We start from the raw sequence: 19,052 nt of genomic DNA, 5'->3' as shown, positions 1-19,052 counted from the left end.
GATATTTTTTTTTTTTTACTATTCCAATTTTTAAAGCCATGTCATCCGCTTTATCTTCCCCACAGCTCCACTCTATGAATAAATAAAGAATACATTTAAAAGCTAAAACCCCAATCTCTGCAAACCCAACCCCTCCAAAGCAAAACCACAAAACCCTAGCAATGGCAGACACCACTCCCCAACCCCAATCCCAATACGAAGACCAATACGGAGTGCTCCTCTACTACAAGTACGCACAGATCACCGACCTAGACTCACTCTTCTCCTTCTACGAATCCAACTGCAACTCCCTCTCTCTCCTCGGCCGTGTCCGCCTCTCTCCCCACGGCGTCAATGTCACTGTACGTACTGTACTGTACTGCGCCCCCTCTTCACATTTTCTATGTATGAATTTTCGGTAATGCTGATAAAGATTGGTGTTTGAAATTTGAACAGGTTGGTGGGAAGCTATCGTCGTTGGAGAAGCACATTGCTGCTGTGAAATCGAATGCTTTGTTCGAAGGGACTGATTTCAAGCTCGCAACTTGTGATCACCCGGTAGATGATAAGGTTGCTAAGGAATGTGGATTCACTTCTCTTTCGAAGAGAATAGTTAAGGTAATTGTCATTGGTTTCTCCTTCGTTATAGTTTGAGCACGGACACGGATACTGACACGGGCACGATATACGACACGAGACAATGGGGACATGTAAATTCTTGAAAAATTAGGACACGACATTGTGGGAATACCACGATGATAATTAAATATTGAGTAATGCTATGTTCGCGACCACTGTTATTGGTGGGTATGGAAATTAGAGCCAGTAACAATTTACCCGTTACCACCTAAGCTTTAGCATTACTCTTAAATAATGTGTACTTTTAGATATATTTTATTTAATTATAGACATATTTTATGGTCATTTATAAGTTTTCACTTTTCAAAATAACTAACAACTATCAAAATCTTTAAAAACATATCTAAGAACATAACAAGTACGTGTATGGATAAGTGTCTTCTTATACTTCTCTTGTTTCCAAAGTTTAAATAGAAAATTTGAATGTGCAAACTTATTTTCATGGTTTGTTTGTGTATTTTAGAAACGTTTTTAGGTTTGATTAATTTATCTTAATTTGAGTTTGTTTTAAGTTTAAGAGTATTAGTTTTAATCTCTTTTATGTCATGGGATATTAGAGAGATTTCTGCTTAGGATATGGCACGTATGCTTCTACTTGCATAGGTAGAAATTTTGCTTGCTTTGGGGGTTTGATATTGCAGTATGTGCACTTCCTTAAATTTTCTTATAGAATCATTGTTAGGTTTTTGATTTTTGGAAAAGAGGGAAAAAGGAGGGGAGGGAGGGAGAGGAGCAATGCATTAACTGTGCAATTTGCTTTTTGTGTTAAATTAGAAGTCATTGCCATCCCTTACATTCCCCATTTTTGGAGAAGGTGGGATTTCATCCTAGGTCTTTGGTACATTAATTAAAGAGACTTTACTATCTGAACTAGCTGGCACCTTCAAGGAAGGAAAATGAAGAAGACAGATTGTTATCCTAAGATGCAGTTTTCCAGGTGGAAAGTAAAGTCTATGTTTTTCAAAAAAAAGAAGAAATAATTAAGCTGCACACATTCTTGGAATTAATTGGTCTCACGTATCATGGGAAAAGAAATTCTCTCTCTCTAAGAAAAGCCTTGAATACCTCATATTACTATGAATTATATAACCCAAATTCCTAGTAAAACAGGAATTAGAACTAGAATGAAGTTTATGAACCATTAAATTGCCATTTATATTCTATAAAAATAAATAAAATATTTTATTTTTGTACCAGGGTCTGGGTTTAATAGGAAAGGTTCACTATATTTTATTCTTGTACCAGAAACAGGACCTATCACTAGAATATTATTTTTAATTAGCCCCACTGTGGGGGATTGAACCCTAGAGGTGCCACTCAATCACTCAGTTCGTTGGCCTTTTTTAGTAGAGTGAAGTTTTGATTGGAGTAATTCTGAAACAAGGATTCAAACAATTAGTTTTTTTTTTTTTTTTTTCAGCTTCAATATTCCTTTCACAGACACAGAGACAAAACTTGAAAGTTCAGAATTGATAACAAAAAGATCCTTTCATTTCTATTGTGAAATGTTAATGTCCCCATGACACGTTCTTCTTCTTAATAATTGGACAGAGGAAAAGGTCGTGTGTAAAAGGCCCTTTGTCTCACTGACAGGTGGGCGCCCTGTCAGTGAGACAAAGGGCATATGTGCCCGGCACATACAAAACTTTTGCGTGTGCAAGACAACCCTAAAGTGGTGTTGTTGCACACTTACTGGAGATTATGGTTTTTTCTGCAGTCCAAAAGAGTTTGAATTGGATGGATTTGTCTCCAATACCTTTGGCTGAGAATGATATAGTTCCCATAAATATAATGTCATGAATATTTGGTTTTTCAGGGTTTCGTTTATTTATTTCTGTTAGTATTTTGAGTATCTCGACATATTAGTAATCATGATTATGGGTTTTCAATATAAGTCAACTACTTTTCCTTATTCTCAGGAGTTGGTTACTCTTAGTTCTGACCCTCTGTTGAAGTCACCTGAAATTTCAAATGCCGGGAGGCATCTCTCTGCAGCTGAGTTTCATTCTGCTCTTCAGGGCACTGGTAAGTGTCTTTTTCCTACTTATAAGTTATAACATGATAAGTTATTCTTTTGCTTAATCTGTTAAGACTTGATGCACTGTTTTAGAGGAACTAATTGGGAATTGATGGTCACCTGCTGGTTTTTATGAAAAATTTTCTAGGACCACTTATAGAGAAAGATAGCCCAACATGCAATGAAGACCTTGTTCTATTGGATGCAAGGAATTTATATGAGACAAGAATTGGGAAGTTCCATGTGCCAAATGTGGAAACGTTGGATCCAGGAATTAGGCAGTATAGTGATCTGCCCTCGTGGATAGATGATAAGTCTGAGCAATTAAAAGGGAAACGTGTTCTTATGTGAGTGCCCCTTTGGAACCAAAGATGGCTCCTGATATTTCCTTTTATTTCTCTTACTGCACAGCTGGAGCTACATTGTCATATGATTGAATTTGAAATTTTATTTTATAACTGGTGCTTTGAGAACTGTCTTTGCTTCACTTAGCTGTTTAAATTTTTTTTCATATTTGTTTTCTTGTGATGCAAATTGTGTTGACACATATTGCTTTTTCCATTGCTGAATGATTTAACTTGAACTTCAGCCTGAATTGAAAACTTAAAATGGGAAAACATGATGTATGTGTCTTATCTATAGCTACGTGTGGAGCCTGTTTATTTCCTAGAATTGCACTACAGCCAAGTTTTCTTTCCTCAGTGTGCTTGTGTTTCCTAGTATTGTTTTAGCCTTTTAGGTTTCTTGCTTGTATTTTCTAGATTTGTTATAATTATTTATATTCCTTTTGATAAGTTCTTTTAAAATTTTTTTTGATAAGTAAATATTCTTTGATTTAATCCATGAGATTGTAGCTTTTTGAGAAACAGCTAACGATGCTGTTCATTAAGGAACCTTTTTGTTTGCATTTGAAGCCAGAATACTAATCTAGTTTTGCTAATGCACCTTGCTCAGAATGGTAATAACAAGGGACAGTATGAAAAAAAAAACATTTCTCCTTTATGCACTTTCCTTGTATGTTGTCCAAACTTCCTCTGAAACATTTTATTTTCTCTAATTTTGCAATTTGTTTATCATTTTGTCTCTTGATCTCCATTTGTTGTTTATGTTATAGGTACTGCACTGGAGGGATTAGGTGTGAGATGGCTTCAGCATATATTAGGTCTAAAGGTGCTGGGTTTGAGAATGTGTTTCAGGTTAGCTCCTGTAGAGGAAATTTCTCACCTAAATAAATCTTTTTATAAAAGAATAATAATTTGTGGCTGTTTCTGTTGATTTCTTTGAAAATTGTTCCTGAACTATCAGCTATAATAAGCTTATTTGACCACCTCACTAAATTTGGGTTTTGGTTTTTTTTTGGTTATCATCTTTGCAATGATTTGTATATGGCTTAAGGTATTTAAGTTACCATAGACAAGGAATGCATTGCCATATTTATGTCAGCAGTTTTGTTGTTTGGCTGTCATATTGTATAATGTTATGTGATATGACATGTTTGAACTAGAGAGATCTGCTAGGACTCTAAAGATGATACCAAGTTCGAAGTTATACCTCTTTCTTCTATTTGGTTGTTATTTGCAAAAATATTTGGCATGTTTTAATAGAAAAACGTACTCACCTTGGTAATATTGCATGAGGACATGGTTCTTGTTGATGATGATAGTGACAATATTTCATGGTGGTGTGGAATTTATTGCAGTTATATGGTGGGATACAGCGTTATTTGGAACAATTTCCAGATGGTGGTTTTTTCAAAGGAAAGAACTTTGTTTTTGACCATCGGTATGATGTCTTAATCTCTCAATGCCTCTAATTATTTTACAGGTATTATTATCTTATTATCATCTAAAGACTGGCTTATGGGACAGACATTTGGAATTGGCAAATTGCAATAGTTCTATATTTTCGGCATGCCTATTTGCTTCCCAGTATACGAGAAGATTTTCCTTTGGTTTCTAGGTTCTTTCTAGGTTCTTTTGAGAATCCTATGTTTGGTTACCTAAGAAGTGGTTTTCCCTTTGTTTTTCCCATTGAGAAAACTTGCACTTCAAAAAGGATCACAGGTCTCACCTTTTTGCGGACCTGACCGTGCATTGAGCATTTAAAACAACACATTTAGATCCGTGGGAAGTCTTTGTTGTAAGCAGTTTGAAAATTTTCTTTGATAAATGACATGCTGACCTGGTATTCTTCCATAGATATCACTGTTGTTTTTCAACTTTTGGGATCTGATTTTTAATTTCCTTTTTTTTCCCTTCTTCCTTTAGGATCCCTGTTATCTATAACCCCTTTTTGATCAATTTATCCAATTTTAAGAATTATAAAAAGTAAATTATATGTCCCCTTGAGTGTGCTAGTAAATTTACCAAGTAAAAAGGAAAAAAAAAAATAAATAAATAAAGAGAAGAAGAGAGCAAATGGCATGTCTACTTTACCCTATATTGCGAATATGCTTTCTTCATATGTATGTGATTAATGTTCTGAGATCTGGTGAAAACAGCAGTATGATGTTGCAAATTTTGAAGTAGTAATTTATACCTTTTTTTTTCCTGTCTGGTAGGATATCAGTTGGGAGCTCAGATCCAAATATCATTGGTGCCTGCCTTCTTTGTGGCTCCTCATTTGATGATTATTCTTCACGCTGCAGATGCACCCATTGTAGGATGCTTGTTTTGGTCTGTGATAGTTGCAGGGTACACAAATAATCCTATTCATTATTTGAAATTGGCTGAGCGATTTTAGATCTAACTTTGACTTGTTTTAGATGAAACTGGTGTGAATTGAGATTGAATTATTTATTTTTGGCCTTTAGGTGATAGTCTTTTTTTGTAAAAAAAAATTATCCCTTTTCCCCACTAAGCCTATCTGAACAATCTGTCAAATAGTTAAAGTTGAGCTCCATATCTTGTACTTTTGCTTCTGAATTTGTTGTTATCATGGTCCACAGATGGAGGGTGCTCTATACGTTTGTGAGTTATGTCAGAAATATGGTAAGGGTGTTCAGTCAGTTCCATCACTCGAAAATGGCAAAACTCAAGTATTGTCATTACAAGAAGAGCATAAACTGGTTTCCTTGGATACCAAACTCTCACCTCAACTGCCTTGGAGCCATGGTAAGGTCTGTAATCTAAATCACTTCAAATGACCTTGCTTTCCCTTCTATCAAGAGTAAATTGATTAAAATTACTGATTCTGTGGCTGGTAGTTAAACACCATACATGTGTACACAGACTGCATTTTTTTTTTTTTTTTTTTTTTTGACAGCTAATCTCTACAAGTATTTCCTGTTTTCCCACATTTTGTTGTTCCTGACACCCTAATAAATGCAATTTTACAGGTAATGAATCTCCAAGAAAACTAAGAATCTTATGCCTGCATGGTTTTCGGCAGAATGCCTCCAGTTTCAAAGGAAGGACTGCATCATTAGCCAAAAAACTCAAAAACATTGTTGAGCTTGTGTTTGTTGATGCACCTCATGAGTTACCCTTCATTTACCAGCCCTGCATCACAGAGTCACATGGAGAGTGTGCATCATCTTCATTACAGCAAACACATCCTCCACCATTCAAGAATTGCAGGAAAAAGTTTGCATGGTTAGTAGCCCCCGATTTCAATATAAGTGGGGAAGTTGATTGGAAAATAGCAAATGGTTCATTTGACCCTCTCCAGTACCTGCAGCAAACTGATGGCTTTGATGTATCTCTGGCATATTTGAAGTCTGTGTTTTCTCAGAAAGGGCCATTTGATGGGATTCTGGGATTTTCTCAGGGTGCAGCAATGGCTGCCTTAGTCTCTGCACAACAAGAGAGGCTCAAAAGTGAAATGGATTTTAGATTTGTGATTTTGTGTTCTGGGTTTGCTATTAAATTGGCAGAGTTTGAATGTCAAGCGATCAACTGCCCTTCACTTCACATTTTCGGTAGTGACCATGGCAAAGACAGGCAGATTGCAAACCAAGCTAGCAGGGACCTTGCTTCTTTATTTGATGATGGATGCTCTGTGATAATTGAACACGACTCTGGTCATATAATTCCTACTCGGTCTCCTTATATTGATGAGATTAGAAATTTTCTTCATCGTTTTCTCTAACAGAGTTAAACATCCCACTTGGTGCTCTCAGAGTCTCAGTGCAAGATTTTGACTCAATTTGTTTGCAGTTATGAAATATCAAGGCTGGGTTAGTGATTATTGTTTATAAAGGAATCTACATAGAACATTTCAAATATCATCTTTACATCTGGGAGTTTAGAATTCAAAAGGGGAGTAAATGGTTTCATAATTCACGCCATATGAACATTCATTGGTCATGATGCTATCATATCTATGCTTGAGATGAAATCTTGAAATCTTGAAATCTTGTTTGGTCTTTACAAACTCTGTTAGTTGCATAAGATGGGTTTCTCATTGCAAGGAAATGGTGACTAATAGGTAATATAGGCAATTATATGCTCAGATGGTGTTGATACTTGCCCTTTTTTTCTTTTCTTGTAAGTGTGCGTTTAGGTTAGTTTATTTGCTAATTTGTTAAAAGTGGATAAAAGTAAATTTGGACCTAAAAAAAAGTGGTATATAAACAATTAAGCTAAATTATCTCCAGATAAATGCAGAGCCAATCGAAATCTTATCACCTCCCAAACTTGGCAGTTTCTAGTGCCAGTCACAACTCACGCCTAGAATGGTACTCCCTTTGAAACAATTGTCACAGTTGGTTCACAAGAAATATCATTGCTAGAAGGTTGTGATTCTCAGTAGGCTATCTTCCCAAGAAACTACCCATGGCTACTGAGATAAATGACACTAAAAGGTAAGCTAGGGTTATGAGTATGTACTGTGTGCATGTAATTTTATAATGCAACAAAATACTTGGCATATCTAAAAAAGAGTGACATTAGGGAGTACAGATTGATGCATCACCAATCATAAAATAGTAATTAAGACATTTATTTATTATGTGTTGTGTTGAAATGACACCAACCATAATCATTGCCATATGGGCCACAAAACAGTCCAAATATAACCCAAATTTGGCTTCCAGTACACATAGGAGGATCAAAATACAACAAATAATGTTCCATAGAGAAATTCCTCGCCTTTGCCAAAAGGTTAGCATAGAAGTTTCCGTCGCGGTGTGTGTTGGAGATACATATCTTCAAAAAATTGAACCAAAGATATGCAATCATAAATTGAAGTATTAGAGTTTGGCTAACGTGACTACTTAACTAGTTTAGATCCTTGCTCAATATAAAAAAAGTTCAAAAAACACATTGCATTTTTTTTTTGGGCCTGAAATGCTCTTTTAGATGAACCGTTTATATAAAATTACCTTGGATTGATATCTGTCAAATTTCTAGGGCAATTATGTTATAAAAATTTTATAATCTTGACCATTCATTAACAAACAAGTCATTTAGATTTCGTTACATTATTAACAACTTCCAATAGATGCTAAAATAATAAATGTTAGTATTTTTTTTTTAGAGAGTTTCAACTTATGACGTTCGTTTATAATGATAGCTCTTTACTATTAGACTAAGACACCAATCAATTTTTTGTGTAGGTGGAGGAATTGAATCTTAGATCTCTTATACAATCATCAGTAACTTTACCAGTTGAGCTAATTGGAACCCACAAAATAATAAATGTTAGTTTAAATATTGATAACATGACAAACTCTAAACTATTTACTTATCAATGAATGGTCCATATTTTAAGAACCCTATAAGACTAGATGCTCACATCCATGACCCCGTCACACTTGGCAATATATGAAAATTATTATACTTTTTTCTTATTTAAAATGGATGCTGTTTATACTTTATACACTTTCATCTATTATTATGGATAAAGAGTGTATAAAAAAGAGTGTATCAGCTCTTACGCATGTCGTTTGGCTACTAAGTCCGACATGTTGTTTCTACAGCCCTTATAAATGTTAGGCTTACACCCCATGCGGCTTGTCGTTTAGATAACAGGAAGGAACACCATTGGGCTTCTGTGAAAACGCGCACCGTTTTCAGTTCCCGACCACCTTAACCTGTGAAAAAGTCACAAACTTTTACGAACCCTTAAACCCTTTCAAACTGAAAATCTCAGTGATACCAAAGTTTGATAACCTTGTAGTTTGTACAGTGAAACAGTGTATTAACCAAAGTGAGTGAGAGAGAACATCAAAAAAGAGAAGAAGCAGTCAGCAACAAAATGCAGATTCTTGTAAGAAAACTAATGCAGAGAATCTCTCACAAACAAGTATGTGCTTTGAGAACTCAATAAGTATTCATATTAGTTTCCTTTTTTCTTTTCATTTTTATTATTATTGAGTTTATGTAAAATTTGGACTGAATTATGAAGTGGGTATTTCTCAAATTGTCCCATTTGTATTGAATGTTGGTAAAGATGGTAGCTTTAAGGGACTTACTTTTATGTTTTGGTCTATAACATTTTCTAAAGCAATTTTCTTGGGATTTTTTTAACAAAGAGTTTTTATTGCTTTTTATTTTTTTGGTTTCTCTAATACTGGGATTGAAATAGCATATTGGTGCTGCTCAAATAGTCATTTAGTATCGTGGACTAAAAGCTTAAATTTTTGTTGAACAACTACCGTTTAGCTTTTGGTATAAAGCTTGATGAGAATTTGTTGAGTATGTTAAATGAAATTTTCAAAGTTGTATTGGGATTGGTAATATATTATGTTTATGGAAATTTACAAATTTGGTTTTTGCTGAAGTGTAGTTTTCTGGCCTTGTCTCAATATTGTACTTGGTGCTTGTTTTAATTCTTGCATATGAAATAAGAGTGTCAATCATCTACTCTCTATGGTGAGAGTTATTCATGAATTTGATAGCAATAAGTACTCTTTCTCATGGTCGTTGTTGTTGCTGCTGCTTTTATCTTCCTCTCTTAAACATTTTGTCAAAAATGTAGTTTGTGGGTTCACTTTTCGTGTAGTCTCTGATGCTTGTGGGTGTCTAGTGTGTTCCAGTGCAAGTTTTATATTGTTTTCTCCCTCCCTTTAGTTTCTATTCAACATGAAGAATTCAAGGTTTTCCCTCCAAATTCACATGGTGCTCCCTCCCTAGAGTAGAAATGTTCTGTCAATAAAATCGAGCAATTGGTGTTCTAGTTCATGTTAATGATCCAACTTTTTTATGATGAAAAATTGGATAACTTGTTTGTTATCTTCACAGTTCTATTCTAATTTGGTTTCATATGAGTTGACTCTGTAGGCTACAGGTTGTCGTGCATATTGTACGAAGATGGTTGCTGATATTGGACAGCCAACTCATGCATCTCATCCTCAGGTTCTCCTACTTAACATCTATGTGTGTTTATGTGCATGCACAAAGCGACTAGGAAATTGCACATACTAGTCACATCACTATGGCCACCTTCTTGGGTAGGATAGTGATTTTCTGTGCATATATATATATATATATATTTGATGAATGATTTTGCTTTATATATTGGTATTGTTATTAATTTTAATTTTCCCAAGTAAGATTTTAATTTTCCCTAGTAAAATTTATGGACTTGATTTTGTTTGCCTTTTCACTTTTCAGTTACTGAAAGAAGGGGAGATGACACCTGGAATAACTACTGAGGAATACATCTCAAGAAGAAATAGGTTGTTGGATCTTCTTCCAGAAAATAGTCTGGCCATAATTGCAGCTGCCCCTGTAAAGATGATGACAGATGTTGTGCCTTACACATTTCGACAAGATGCTGATTATTTGTATATTACTGGCTGCCAACAACCTGGTGGCGTGGCAGTTTTAGGTCATGACTGTGGTTTATGCATGTTCATGCCAGAAGCAGACTCTCATGTATGCTCAGTCTTCTATGAGACAATGAGAGATTTTTCTTCATACCCTATGAAGTTCTGTTGAATTTGCATATCTACTGCAGTTGTGGCATTAGATTCCTATGATTTTTGGTTGTCTAGACATGCAATCTTGCATGTAATTATATCCAAACATGTATTTTATCTCATCATTTTTTTTTGTAAAGCCAAAGTTGCATATATGATACATGATGTTATATTACTATCCCTGTTGCAGGGCTGAGAAAGCTGTCATTTAGCAAGGGTAGTTACATCAATCTACAGATGTTTTCTTAATTTTGGCTATTGTATATATTACATAGATAAAGCAGTAATTGAAGAAGTCACTAAATTGTTTTCTTTATTATTCGTATAGGATGTTATTTGGCAAGGGCAAATTGCTGGAGTTGATGCAGCATTAGAAATTTTCTGTGCTAAGAAGGCATATCCAATGCGTGAATTACATAAGGTGTGTTGACTACTGAGGTGACATTGAAAAGTAGAGAATTTGATTGAGGAAATTGTCTCCATTTTTTCTGGTAGTAGGCATTAATCAATTAATATTTTGGCATGGAAGGTTAAGCATTAGGGACATAGAGGTATCATTAAATTGGCTGCTATATCTCTTCTTTTCCTTTCCAATATGACATGCATCTTCCTAGCCAAGTAGCATATATTTATATGGATCCATGGTGGTGCACCTGACTGGAATCACAGTACAATTTGTTTGAAACAATTAACATAGTTGTAATTTGTAGTAAACAGTGACATTTGATCAACTGTCATCAGTTAACTCCATGACCGGATCATTGTCCTTTTCTTTTCTCCTCTCTTTTTTTGGGCATTTGGTGAGCTTGCTCATTCATACCAAAGTCTGACAGCTAGTCTCACAGAAGAATTTTGTCTTTATCTGATTTTTTAGTAATCTGAATTGTAAATGCTACTCTAGTGTTTAATCAGAAGTTGACATGACCTATAAACTAAGCTTTCACAGTTTTTCCTATCCTATAATCTTCATAAAAGTTCAACACTATGGCTTCTCATGTTCTTATAAATAATGGTAACATTTTTTTTTACTGACTGCAGTACCTTCCAGATTTGACGTACGGACGCTCCAAATTGTTCCACAACAGGCAGACAGCCATACCAACATATATGAAATTGGAGTCCTTTCAAAAGTTTGCTAAGAATGGCAAAGTGGGAGACCTGTCTACTTTCACTCATGAGTTACGTTGGATAAAGTCACCAGCAGAGCTCAAGTTAATGAAAGAATCTGCATCAATTGCTTGCCAGGTACTCATAAGTCTCTGCTATATCTAATTTTGGTCTTTGTATATGAGCAGTTGCTGGGCATCAATTTTTTTTTTTTTTTTTTGGGCCTTGAAAAAGATAGACCAGGTTTGATTTGCACCCATTCTAAGAAGAATTTCTACTTTATGGTTCTGTTTGCTTTTACAACTAGTTCTGTAATTATTTAAGCCAAAGAGCTCTAGCTCACATGGCACTTTTTTATCCCATAAGAATGGGTGGAGGGTGTGGTCTTGGGATCAAACCCACTAGGTGCATGCATAACTTAGAACAACAACAACAAAAATGAAGTCTTAGTCCTAAAATTTTGCAATCGGCTATGGATCCTTAATAGATTAGTTAGGGCCGGCCACATGTATTCTTTTCTTCTATTTGATTCTATTTGAAGTCATACTGATGCAAGACAACCTAGGCTTCCCACCTAGATTAGTCCCACTGTAAACCTTACGCTTCACCACCTAAGGCTGTTTGGATTCACAACCAAACGCAATGCAAACTTTTCATGAATAATCACTGAATAATATTAATAATCTTCTAAATAGTCTGATTACAAAATAAATCATCTAGAGCTGTATATAGAGCTTTTAGGAATCTCTAGAGATAAAGATAAACATCCTAAAACAAATTCTAATCGAACTCAAATACTAATCCAAATACTAAAGTAATCCTTATCTAAGGATATGAAATTCCATCCCTATCATAACTCAAACTAAATAAATAAAAACATTAAAATCTAAAATTATCCAATGAAAATCCAAAATAAAATATTGAGATAGTTTCTGGTTATGCTTCTGCATCACATACTCTTTCTTATTTCCTTAATTGACATATAATAATTATAAAGGAAAAGTAAAGAAAGAACACAATCATGTAGCCAACAAAAATCAGTTGATTTACTTATTTAAAAAGAATTCATGTAGCCAACACAATCAGTTGGTTCAAGGCCTAGTTAATTCAAACAGATGTCACATAAAAATTTGGAGCCAAGAAAGGGGATCGGCCCATCGGGGTGGGGAAGCAAGCCTTCTAGTAAGTTAGTCTTGCTTCCACTGTGAAATATATTTCTTCACCATCAAATTGTAGTACTCACAGTACTTTAAACTGATGCTATGTCTCTCTAAAACATGAATAACTTGGTAATGTAAATTGGATTATTCCTTGTAATAAATTATATATATAATATGTATTTTGGTCTTGAATAGGCGCTTCTGCAGACAATGTTTCACTCCAAGACATATCCTTATGAGGGCATGCTGTCAGCAAAGGTTGAATATGAATGCCGAATGAGAGGTGCTCAAAGAATGGCGTAAGTTTTTTTCCTTTCTGGATCATTGGATCCAAAAGAATGATTTAGTTTCTAACTCAGTTTATATGTCCCACTTTTGTAATCAAAATTGTTTCCCAAAGTTTCAAACAAGCCTGGATGTCTGAGTTGTCAATAGTATTTAATGCTAGGTTCTTGTCAATGATTTATTAATTTTATAATCACTGACCAGATTCAACCCTGTCGTTGGTGGTGGGCCAAATGCTAGCGTTATACATTATTCTCGAAATGATCAGAAGGTGAGTCCATTAATCAAAGCTGGTATCTAGTTTTTATTGTCTTCACAAAATCAATGAACTAAATGATATTTTATTATATACGAAAAATCCATGCTTGTAATAGTCTTATAATTTATTTTGCAGATTAAAGATGGGGAACTTGTTTTGATGGATGTTGGATGTGAGTTGCATGGTTATGCCAGTGACCTTACTCGTACCTGGCCACCCTGTGGAAGATTTTCTTCTGCTCAAGTATGTGCCACCAAAATTTGGTTTCTCTTCTGCTGTAGAATGCACTGCTGAATGTTCTTCCATTATCTGATATATGACAAAGGCTTGATAAGATATATTTGCCCCATCTTGTACATCAAATTAAAAAATATTAACCAAATTTTTTATGAAGTTTGTTTCATGTAATTTTCTAGTGTTTTTGATGCAGGGAGCCAAGATTTTATGTTTTAATTTGCAATTAATATTGTTTTTGAATTTGAATTTTGAATTTGTTAATTAATGTTGAGGGTTTTTAGGGATTTAAATTAGATGTTTTCCATATTGATGTAATCCCCTAAACCATATATAACTAATACTCTTGCAATGGTGAAAGACAGATGAATTTGAATAAGATTAATTGATATGAGTTGAGAATGTCTCCTCCTTTGTTTTCTCTGTTTGGTGGTGATGCCTAGGGTTTGCAGACAGGTTCTAAGTGGTGAAGCCTAGGGTTTGTTTTGTTGATACTTTTGTTCCTCTTTTATTTCCAATTTCCTATCTGTTCTGCATCAGTTTTTGTAAACAAAATGACCATTTTTGAAACAGTTTTTAAAATCTAGGTTCACATGCATTTATTTAAGCACCATAGTAGGAAACAATTGTTATCATTCTAGGCTTATGCACTCCCCCCATTCTCCTTCCCTTTATGGTTGGAATTTGCCAACTGCAAACCAAATTGCATTGAAAAGTTTCATATAATCTTAAAATTCCTTGTAATCATTCTCTGTCAGCTTTCTTTCTTTGAGTTTTTCTATTTCGTATCAGCTTTTGTTATCTGAATATTCTGTTATTACAACCCCTTATGCCTGCAGTGTGTTTATTTCAGGAAGAACTTTATGATCTTATACTAGAAACAAACAAGGAATGCCTGAAGCTTTGCAAACCTGGTGCTACCATAAGTCAAATACACAATTATTCAGTATGATCATTTGAACCTAAATTGTTTCCTTTTCTATGGTTTTTCTTTTCATCAGCTGTCTTTAGAAAAGATTAAAATTTCATCCATTAAGAACTTATCCAAAAAAGGGGAAAAGAAAGAAAAAGAAAATTCAGAAAGTATAAGAGCAAAGAATAACAATTTCTCTATGCTGCTCAAGTTTAAATCTTTGTTTCTTACATTTTTTAATAAAAAAAGGGTTGCAATTTTTGTTTTTGTTGCATTGTGTTTTATATCTGTAGCTTTCTCTATTTTACTTTGTTACATTATCAGTTGAAAGGCACCAATATATGTAGGGAAATTAAAATTCATAACCATCCGACCTACAAAACATTTTTAACTTGTCAGGAATTATGCTAATGTTTGTGGTCATCACAATATTTCATTGGCATGGAAATTACCTAGTTGGCCCAACTTAGTGTAGTCAAAGGTGAGCGCCCAAGTGCCTTAAACAGGCTGTAGAGCACTTGAGGTGAGAGCCTCAGTGAAATTCAGCCAAAAAAAGGTCAGTTTTTGTAATTTGTGAAAAAAGATAGTTCTATACTTAAATTCAAGTTAGCGGGTGTCTCTTTCTCTTGCTTTGTTCTCTCACCTTTCTTTCTTTCCGCATCAGTTTAGAAATAGTTATTTATTTATTTAAAATTTCAATCATATAAACTTTTGACTGTAAGAGTTGTTCTCCTTTCCTTTTTTTTTTTTGAATTTTTTTTTTATATGAGATTGTTATAAATTCTGTTCTTAGATTAATTAATAGAGCCTCCTACCATTTGAAAAAATTTGAACTGTGCCTAATAAGCATTAGTAACAAATGATTTGAATTCATTATATGCATATTAACTATATTTAGAGTTTGGCATATTGCTTCACTCGGGTGAGCGTGTTTTTGGCGCCTCATGTCTCAAGCAATACAAGGACTTGGCACCTTAAGGTCGCCTTTTACCTTTGACCACACCCCTACTCCTTGTGGAAGTATATATTACTTTATGGTCTTGCCTTCTATCTACTATTTGCTTGAAGGTTAAATAATGTTGAATTGTAAATAAATGATGTAATCTCTGTAAAACTGTATGGTTTTCATAGGTTGAAATGCTGTGCAAAGGATTCAAGGAGATTGGAATTTTAAAAGATGAGGGAAACAGTTTATACAATCTGCTGAACCCCACTTCTATAGGTTTCTCTACGCCCCTCTTTACATGCATTCAAGTTAATTTATATATTTTTTATTCTTTTTATATTTGGTCAAATGTTAGGAATGCAAAGGTATAGCCTTAAAATATTGATTACTCTTCAATGGCCACTTGATGTAGGACACCGTAGGCTTCACACCTAGATTAATCCCACGGTAAACCTTAGGCTTCACCTCCTAAGGTTGTTTGGATTCACTATCAAACGCAATGCAAACTTTGCATGAATAATCACTTAATAATATTAATTATCATCTGAATAGTTTGATTACATAATAAATCATCTGGAGCTTTATATAGAGCTCCCAAGAATCTCAAAAGATAAAGATAAACATCCTAAAACAAATCCTAATTGAACTCAAATACTAATCCAAATGCTAAACTAATCCTTATCTAAGGATGTGAAATTCCATCCCTATCATAACTCATACTAAATAAATAAAAACATTAAAATCTAAAATTATCTAATGAAAATCCAAAATAAAATATTGAGACAGTTTATGGTTATGCTCCTGCATCACCACTATAGTATTTCAAATGTGTTAGTTTATTAAATTTAGAATTGGTTCATTAAGAAGATAAGAATTACTAAATTGCTTATGCAATTAATCACTTATTATTATTATTTTTTTTTTTTAAATTTTTTTTGCTGTCCAGGTCACAATCTAGGAATGGATGTTCATGATTCTTCTATGATCAGCTATAGCCGGCCCTTAAAGCCAGGTGCTGTAAGTTCCCTCCCTGATTGAACAACAATTCAACTTTCTCTACCTTGGAGATATTGTATTTTTTTGGATATTGTGGCTGAAACGGTGGTACTTTAATATTAGCACATCCTTTTTGGGTGGGGTGAGTGTGTACTATTTGTTTTGTTTGTTTGTTTAAAGTGTGTATGTGTGTGTGCTCTTTTTTATTTTTATATATATTTTTGTCTCAAGATGATTTTTTTAGTATTGGCACCTAGCGGAAATTATTCATAAAAATGAAAAATAAAAAAAAGTTTCAGGGCCCTCCCTTTCTTAGGGCACATTTCTCTTCAAAAAAGAAAAGAAAAGAAAAGAAAAGAAAATACATCGTATTAAATATCCTTGTGATATAATTGATCACATGGGAATGGGATAGAAAAGCGAGCAAATTATATGTGTTTTGTGATAAACAGCCAACTGCAAGTATGTGTGTGTCCACTTGTATCACTGTTAGCATACCTTGATTTTTTTGCTACAATTTTGACCTTATTTTTGTTCATGGGTAGGTGATAACAATTGAACCAGGAGTCTACATCTCATCTTTTTTGGATGTTCCAGAGAGGTACTTGTTGAAATTCATGACATAATTGCTACATCTAATTTTGTACTTATATATTGAAACTTTTATGAACTTGGCTGTCAGCACAGTTTGTACTTTGTAGCTATCTTCTTATTTGCTCAAGCAGTGCAAAATTAAAGGGGTTTTGCCCACCAGCCTTAACTGCAAGAGTTTATGAAAGAAACTGTAAATTGCTTGAACATTCAATGTTTCTTTTGCTCTTATCTCCTCTCATTCTATGTGGTGGCATGCCCGCTATAGTGAATTGAGTGGGAAGCCTTGATACAAGAGTGTCCAGCTTTAAATTTTTAGCCTTGTTTTTGGTGACTAAATTCCTATTCCTTCATAATTTGCAGTCTTCCAATGTCTTATATATTTTCCTTGAACTTTCATTGTAGGTTCCTTAATATTACTCTTGATGTGTAGCCAATTGCCAATTAGTTGCTTATATTGTCATTGCAATTAGCTATCTATCTCTTTCATGACATGTTATTCTTAATTTCCATCTTTCACCGAATATTAAATCTGATACCTCCTACCTGGATGTGATAACATTAAACCATAGGTTTCTATTCTTAGCATTGAATGTTTTGATAAACTATACATGCTATTCATATATGGGTTGTGTTAATGGGCACCGTAAGGTGCCCGTTAACAACAGCTTTTTGCACATCTTTTTTACTTTTTGCAGCTTTTTATTCTTTTTGACAATTTTTTAGCAATTTTTAAAAATCCTTTTTGGCAATCCTTTTAATAATTTTTTGTCCCTTTTATTAACACAACCCATTAAGGGAAATCTTAACAAGCACCGCACGGTGCTTGTTAACATTTCCCTTCATATATTGAGGACTGAGAATGTATGATGCAGGTATCGAGGCATTGGGATAAGGATTGAGGATGAGGTCCTCATTACAGACACTGGTCATGAGGTATAAATTAGATTTAAGTTCGTAATAATTTTATTGGTTGCCTGACTGCTGGAGAAAATTTGGTTTTTACAGTCCTTTTGAGCCTTACAATTATATATATTAAAAGAAAAGTGTTCTTTATTTGTAGCAGTTGCAGCTTTTATTGATGTTTACTGACTACCATCTTGGTCATTTTTAATAACATTTACCATGTTTCATCTTTTACATAATTCCTTGATAATGATATTAAAGTAATATAATTATTTCATATTATCTTTGTTTATTGGTTGAGACCAGAGAAAAGCAACAGTTTTACCAACAATTATCGATAATAAGAACCATCATTATAGTTTGTAGCTTGATCTAGTTGATTAAGATGTCATATGAAAGTTGTTTCTATGTTTTGAGCTTTGTAATTTTCTCTTTCATTGGTGCAGTAATATGCCACATTTTTATTTGTATTTAAGTAAACGAAGATTCCATTGATTATTTATAAGAATTCACACTGTTTTGTATATTAGGTCCTCACCGGGTCAATGCCAAAAGAAGTTAAACACATTGAATCATTGCTAAACAACTTCCACCCTGGAATGGGGATGGAGAGCCATAACAATATCAGGGCTGCATCCAATAGATAAATTAAAGAGCTAAGACAGTGATTTATTGTAAGAGGAAATCAATCCCCAGGCTTTCTCTGGCACTTGGGTTTCATTTTTGAAGCTTTTTTTTTTTTTTTTGGGGGGGGGGGGGGGGGGGTGGACTTGTATTGCACGTTGAGGCATATTCTTGCACAAATTGTGCACCGGTTGGGTTTAATTTGTAACCTTATTTTTGTTTAAGAAAGTTTTTGGATGATACTTGATCCATTAATAAAGCTAGTTGAACCCCAACATTCAACTAAATTTTGTTAGGTTCGCTTGATGTGCTCAACAGTCCAATTTTGGTTTTATATTGAATATATTTCAGGGTTTGCTTCTATATCAGTGTCATGGCCCTCAGAAACCATAAAGGAGGCAGTTGGCTGGTTTGGGTTGTCATGTATTTACGAACATGAGTTATTTGGTAAAATTATTTAATACACATTCTTCTCACATAAGTGCGACTTTATGTGTAGGTTTTAGTTATTTGTGTATTTAAGGGAGGTATT

The 19,052-nt window shown here is 34.2% G+C and overlaps 2 protein-coding genes across 3 annotated transcripts; both read left to right on the top strand.

Annotated features, from left to right (window-relative positions):
- The first annotated feature begins 9 nt into the window (after nt 1-9).
- Nucleotides 10-6,989, top strand: LOC112003673 (rhodanese-like domain-containing protein 6). The gene is made up of 9 exons (XM_065768432.1): nt 10-341; nt 436-597; nt 2,538-2,643; nt 2,784-2,982; nt 3,750-3,831; nt 4,335-4,417; nt 5,196-5,328; nt 5,583-5,748; nt 5,973-6,989. Exons 1-9 carry the CDS (start codon nt 162-164, stop codon nt 6,722-6,724), a joined length of 1,863 nt encoding a protein of 620 aa, XP_065624504.1. The 5' UTR covers nt 10-161; the 3' UTR covers nt 6,725-6,989.
- A 1,622-nt stretch (nt 6,990-8,611) lies between these two features.
- Nucleotides 8,612-18,641, top strand: LOC112003674 (intermediate cleaving peptidase 55, mitochondrial). 2 transcript variants are annotated; one of them, XR_002882009.2, is made up of 14 exons: nt 8,612-8,881; nt 9,859-9,933; nt 10,192-10,455; nt 10,828-10,920; nt 11,538-11,744; nt 12,962-13,065; nt 13,256-13,322; nt 13,446-13,553; nt 14,398-14,490; nt 15,589-15,679; nt 16,350-16,415; nt 16,945-17,000; nt 17,866-17,926; nt 18,427-18,479. XR_002882009.2 is itself a non-coding variant. In XM_024035877.2 (14 exons), the coding sequence occupies exons 1-14, from the start codon at nt 8,834-8,836 to the stop codon at nt 18,541-18,543; spliced, it is 1,455 nt and encodes a 484-aa protein (XP_023891645.1). In that variant the 5' UTR covers nt 8,615-8,833; the 3' UTR covers nt 18,544-18,641. The 2 variants fall into 2 exon arrangements, 1 of the variants encoding a protein (XP_023891645.1); XM_024035877.2 differs by having other exon boundaries at nt 8,615-8,881; nt 16,350-16,420; nt 18,427-18,641.
- The last annotated feature ends 411 nt before the right edge of the window (nt 18,642-19,052 follow it).

The sequence above is a fragment of the Quercus suber genome, unplaced genomic scaffold (genome assembly GCF_002906115.3).
Source record: "Quercus suber isolate HL8 unplaced genomic scaffold, Cork oak 2.0 scaffold_935, whole genome shotgun sequence".
Taxonomy (NCBI): Eukaryota; Viridiplantae; Streptophyta; class Magnoliopsida; order Fagales; family Fagaceae; genus Quercus; species Quercus suber.
Note: the sequence above shows the minus strand (reverse complement) of the source record. Positions and strands in the feature narration are given on the sequence as shown.

Bases quoted from the DNA above. Each gene is read 5' to 3' on its own strand.
- LOC112003673 (XM_065768432.1), top strand. From the start codon at position 162: ATGGCAGACACCACTCCCCAACCCCAATCCCAATACGAAGACCAATAC. The intron at 3,832-4,334 runs GTTAGCTCCTGT...AATTTATTGCAG, and splicing joins GGTTTGAGAATGTGTTTCAG to TTATATGGTGGGATACAGCG. The intron at 5,329-5,582 runs GTACACAAATAA...CATGGTCCACAG, and splicing joins TGGTCTGTGATAGTTGCAGG to ATGGAGGGTGCTCTATACGT.
- LOC112003674 (XM_024035877.2), top strand. From the start codon at position 8,834: ATGCAGATTCTTGTAAGAAAACTAATGCAGAGAATCTCTCACAAACAA. The intron at 13,066-13,255 runs GTAAGTTTTTTT...ATCACTGACCAG, and splicing joins AGAGGTGCTCAAAGAATGGC to ATTCAACCCTGTCGTTGGTG. The intron at 13,323-13,445 runs GTGAGTCCATTA...TTTATTTTGCAG, and splicing joins ATTCTCGAAATGATCAGAAG to ATTAAAGATGGGGAACTTGT.